Raw genomic sequence first — 5,000 nt, 5'->3', positions numbered from 1 at the left:
AAGTTTCACTTAAAGTTACAGGTTGTGTGAACGCTGCTCGCTTCACGTATGAGACAGCAGCCGTTCAACGCGGCGCTCATCCACCTGTCAGTGAGGTGGTTCTCACCGCCCCAGGTGGAGGCGCAGATGTGTCAGTGTTGCTCGTGAACAGCTGTGCCTGAAACACAGCTGTGGCCTGAAGCTAAACACGGTGGGTGGATTTTCCCAGATCAAAGATTAAAACTGCGTAAAAGGCAGCGAGGCTTTGGACTGTAGTTACACAACATCCTCGTGCCTGATGGCTTTTTGTTTGAAGTGCTTTTATTTAGCTAGCAACAAAGAAAACTGCTGACATGTCAGTGTTTGGACTTGTAACCAGGTGTGTTTAACGCTGCAGACCTGCCTGCAAGACCCACAAGACCACAGAGTCTCAGCTGACACACACACAGAGCGCAGCAGTACGACACGGACAGTAAGCTAACGTATTGGATGCTGGAGATGACGGATGACCCACTTGGAACGGCACCAAACGTCTGCGGCAGTCAGGAGATTAGAAGCCTGAACAAGTCCTGACTGCACCGCGTCGGCTGCCCGCTCTCAGCTCAGTGTCAGGCGTGCTAATCGTTTGTCACGTGACGCTTTAATGGCAGCCGTCACAGCGGTGAGGCCAGAGGCTCCGGTGAGTGTTTGCCTGAGTATGACCTGAGGCTTCGGGAATGTGGAGCGTTGGTGTCGGCACATCAAACGCCGTCGTCATGCAGAGCCCTGTGTGGGCTGCAGGGTCAGGGTGGCGTGCGCTCGTGTCACAAACTTCAGGCTTTAACGTCACTGAACTTAAAATCTGGGAGTTGGAAAAGTTGCTTATTGGAACAATGCAAAGCAGCACAGTGCTGTGCAGAAGTCCTGAGCCAGCCCTCGTTTCAAGGAGCCAGACTTTCTGGAGGTCTTACAAAACCTTTGATTTGGCTGATCTTGTGCCGGACTATTTTCATTTAATTATGAAGGCATCTGCACATAACAGACACACGGGCAAAGATTTTCAACACATCGTCTGTTCCTGCTTCGTTAGTAGAGTCTGTCAAAATCTCACAGTTTAGTGTTTTTAGACGAACAGGGTGATTCCCAAAGAGCAGTTACCTGGAAACCTGGGATATCTCTGTGTGCAGCATGTCCTTAAAAACATGTGAGAAGAAGACGTGTAAGGGCCAAAAACTAAGAACTGACACTGGAGATGATCAGCTGATCATCTGCTGGTCACCGGCGCTCCTGCTGGTTTTAGGCCAAACTTTTACCGTAAAACGGTTCCTGGAAGCATCGACTCTGTGCGCCGCAGCCAAGTCTCAGGTAATAACAGTGACAAACTGAGTAAAAGGTAACAGGAAGTGAAATGTAAAATAAAATGTTTTCTGTGGAGCTCCATCATCTCTCTCTTCTCTCCGGGTGGAGGGCTGATGGAGCGATGGCGTCTCTGTGGGGCGCCTCTGCCACTCGTCTGCGTCCCGCCTCACTCCGAGGCTTTATCTCAGATAACAGTGTTTGTGATTCTGTTCTGTCTCCAGGCAGCGGTGAACGGGGACACGCCTCCAGCTGAGGGCCTGTCCGAGAATGACAGCGGAGTGGAACTGACCAATGAGAACAGCCCCCTGACCGCGGCCGAGCCGCCTTCACCCTTCAGCCCCAAACAGAACGGAGACGCTGCCTCGCCTCAGGGTAACTCACGCCACTCGTCTTTACGCCGTCACTTATTTCATGTGAGACCTTTATTTTGAAGGTTCGCTGGCTTCCTGTGTGTTTGCGGACAGAAACTTCACATTAAAAGGGAAAATGTGGGAATGATTACAGCTGCCTGTGAGGTCACGCGTTTCTCAGACTTTCACTTCATGTTTCTGCTGCGGCGATGATTTCCTGCTGTCAGCATGATGATGATGATGATGATGATGATGATGATGAGCTGCATTTCTTCAGATTAAGTTTCTGCTTCAGTTCTTTAAAAGTCACGAGAACCTGGAGCCTGACGGAGCGATGCAGCGTGTCTGCGTCTTCACTTATTAAACATTTAGTGCATTTTTAATCACTTAACTGAGATGTTTATGTTCTGCTGTGTGAGGTTTTGTGTTTCTTCTTGAAGCTGTTGAACTGCCGAAATCGTCACGTTTAAGCTCTTTGACTTTGGCAGCCGTCTGCCCGGTGACGCCGTCCCGCGAAAATATTCAGTTTCTCTCGGACCATCTGTCTCACCTTCTGTCCATCTGTTGTCTTCCCGCCACAGATGGTAACCAGTGCTCGAGGGGAAGCAGGAAGAGGAGCAGGAAGAGACGCGAGGACGAGGAAAGCACCTGGGACTCGGTACGACTCTCGCGTAGGAGCTTTTCACCGCCCTGTGATTTAGGCGAGGGCAGAGGGGACACTGGTCTGGTGTTTGTCTCTTTGCAGGGCAAGTCTTCAGGAGCGTCTCAGCTGGGCTTGAGACAGACGCCTCGACCCAGAACCATCTTCCAGGCCGGCCTGACGCCGCACGCACACGGCAAGCCTCGCAGACAGAGCCGCAAACAGGAGCACGGCACGTCTCCGGTAAACTCTCGGGAATGTGCAGCCGTTAAAAACATAAAACATGTTGTCCACGCGGCGAGCTTAGATGCAGCTGATCTTCTTCTAGAATACAGAAAAAGATATTTGGATTTATGAAAGTCTGCAAAACGTTAACGGCTCGACTGACTCAGCGACCAGCAGGGGGCAGGAGGGAGGGGACAATGCAACAAGCTGCACAGACACACATCCATCCACCTCGGGGTGGGGTAGAGGTGGTGCTGTCAGTTTGCAGCCTGCAGAATCGCTTCTCCTCCTTCATCCTCACTTCTTTCATAAAAGAGTTTAACAAAGACGCTTTTTATTCATTTTACTTTGTGTTTGAATATTTGGTCAAAGCGGGATGATGCTGCCGACTCATCGCAGCTCCAGGATGATTGTTGCTGTCGAGTCTGTGCTCCTCCCACTTCTTCCTCTGTCAACCTTCCCTCTCCCTGCCCTCAGTGTCCCGGGAATCCTCGGGCACCTGCGGTCGGGTCCGGCGGGGTCCCGGAGACTCCTCGACTGGAGCTCATGGAACAAGACTCCAAAGACTCGGCCCAGAGCACCAGCGCCCAGAGCACCAGCACCTTGTCCAGCTCCGAAACCAAGCAGGAGTACAGCGTAAGTCCACATGAGTGCAAATCTCCCCGTTTGTGATGATGTGATCAGTGCGGTTCTCATCCTCGTCTTCAACAAGATTTAGCTCCTCCCCTTTTAAGGCCACTTTCAAACACAGGGCGACCTGTGCTGGCTTCCTCTTGGATATTTTCTCATTGATAATTAATGCAACAGCTGTGAACTGCTGCGTTAAGCCACGTCTCTTCTGATTGGCCACACCTCGTAGACAGACAGGTTGAACAGGAGGTGGGCGGGACTTCAGACGGCTCATAATGTTCAGTTTTTTTCTGCTGTTGGTACTGTATGATGTCACAGAGAGGCAGTACGGCTGCTGTTTAGACTTTTACAGAAGGGCAGCCAATCAGGTGGAACCGGTGGAGTCCAGGAATAATAAACGAAGCTGGAAATGACCCGAGGAGTCCACGTGGAAACTCGTGATGGAAGCTCTGAGCTCAGAGGAGCCACTCCGTCAGAGGGGTGTAGCATCCACGCAGCCCGCTGGGCTGAAGGGTCACATGGCCCGGGCTCCACCAGCTGCTCGTTAAAGAGCCGCTGCCCCGGGAAACGGCTGTGATGTCATCAGTGATGAAGTCTCTGCAGGGGAAGCAGCGTGTCTTCAGCCGACGTGGACGAACACACATTTTGTTTTAGTCTTTTTTATTATATTTGCACCACAACAGAACTACAAACCAACTAAGTGGGAGGTCCGCAGGTTTAGGGAATGCTCGCAGACGTGACCGGCGTCTGATAACGCTTTGACGTTCACGTCCACGATGAGGAGACTTTGCTGTACGAAACGTCTCGCACTGATTTCACCCGACTTTAATCTTTGATTCGTCTTTAATTAACAGAAAGTGACGATGCTCGTGAATGAACTCAGCACTTCCTCCCGTGTCTCTGTTTAGGACAACAAGGGCTTCGGGATTGGCGAACTGGTCTGGGGGAAGATCAAAGGCTTCTCGTGGTGGCCGGGGATCGTGGTGACGTGGCGAGCCACCGGCAAGCGGCAGGCCAGCCACGGCATGAGGTGGCTGCAGTGGTTTGGGGACGGGAAGTTCTCTGAGGTGAGGAGGCGCAGAAACGCTGTGGCGTCGGGATGGCGGGACGTGTGTGTTTGATGGCGTGTTCTCTGCTCCAGGTTTCTGCAGACAAGCTGGACTCCCTCACCGCCTTCCCCAAGTTCTTCAGCCAGGCTTCCTACACCAAGCTGGCCTCGTACCGCAGGGCGGTGTTCCAGGCGCTGGAGGTCAGTGTCAGGGTTGGCTATCTGCAACTGCTCCCTGTATGTCACATGATGCACCTGTTACCTGCAGTTCTCTGCGTCACATGAGCCTCGTGTGACAGCAGACCTCCTCTGAGACTGTTTCCTCTTTCTTACAGCGGTTACCCAAAGCTAGTCGATTCTGATTGGTTCTTTGTTTTGGTGTGCAGCTTTATTGACATCTCATCTAGTTTTAAATGAGCGTGCGCAGCATTTCTGTCATCAAACAAGCAAAACAGAGTTTGTGACTCATCTTAAATAAATGTAGCCTGGAGGTGTGTAACCATGTGGTCAACCTTTAAATGCGCCCTGCCTGCGTCCTGATTGGATGTTTCTTTTTTATTAACTTGGGGTTCCTGTCTCCCCCGACCCCACGCCCTCGGGGTCGTTCACTTAATATTATGTAACATAAACAATAAACATGCAAAATTTTACACTGTAGGTCCCAGTGTCAGAAACCAGAACCAGCGACATGCAGACAAAACACACACAGGATCACATGTGTGTGTTTACTGTGTGTGACTGTGTTTACTAGGAGTGCAACGATACTCGTATCGATATTGAACCGTTCGAT

At 51.3% G+C, this 5,000-nt stretch overlaps 1 protein-coding gene across 5 annotated transcripts in view; it reads left to right on the top strand.

Annotated features, from left to right (window-relative positions):
• dnmt3bb.1 (DNA (cytosine-5-)-methyltransferase 3 beta, duplicate b.1) overlaps positions 1-5,000 on the top strand; it is a 53,084-nt gene that overhangs the window by 18,734 nt on the left and 29,350 nt on the right. For 4 of the 5 annotated variants that reach the window (XM_042225064.1, XM_042225062.1, XM_042225063.1 and 1 more), the window contains exons 3-7: positions 1,539-1,689; positions 2,249-2,550; positions 3,010-3,168; positions 4,071-4,229; positions 4,304-4,411. In XM_042225064.1, coding sequence (XP_042080998.1) covers positions 1,539-1,689; positions 2,249-2,550; positions 3,010-3,168; positions 4,071-4,229; positions 4,304-4,411 — 879 coding nt within the window. The remainder of the gene's footprint in view (positions 1-1,538; positions 1,690-2,248; positions 2,551-3,009; positions 3,169-4,070; positions 4,230-4,303; positions 4,412-5,000) is intronic. The other variant, XM_005933197.2, reaches the window with a different exon arrangement.

The sequence above is a fragment of the Haplochromis burtoni genome, unplaced genomic scaffold (assembly GCF_018398535.1).
Source record: "Haplochromis burtoni strain Fernald_Lab_line unplaced genomic scaffold, NCSU_Asbu1 Contig_159, whole genome shotgun sequence".
Taxonomy (NCBI): Eukaryota; Metazoa; Chordata; class Actinopteri; order Cichliformes; family Cichlidae; genus Haplochromis; species Haplochromis burtoni.
This window is presented reverse-complemented; position numbering and strand designations above follow the sequence as displayed.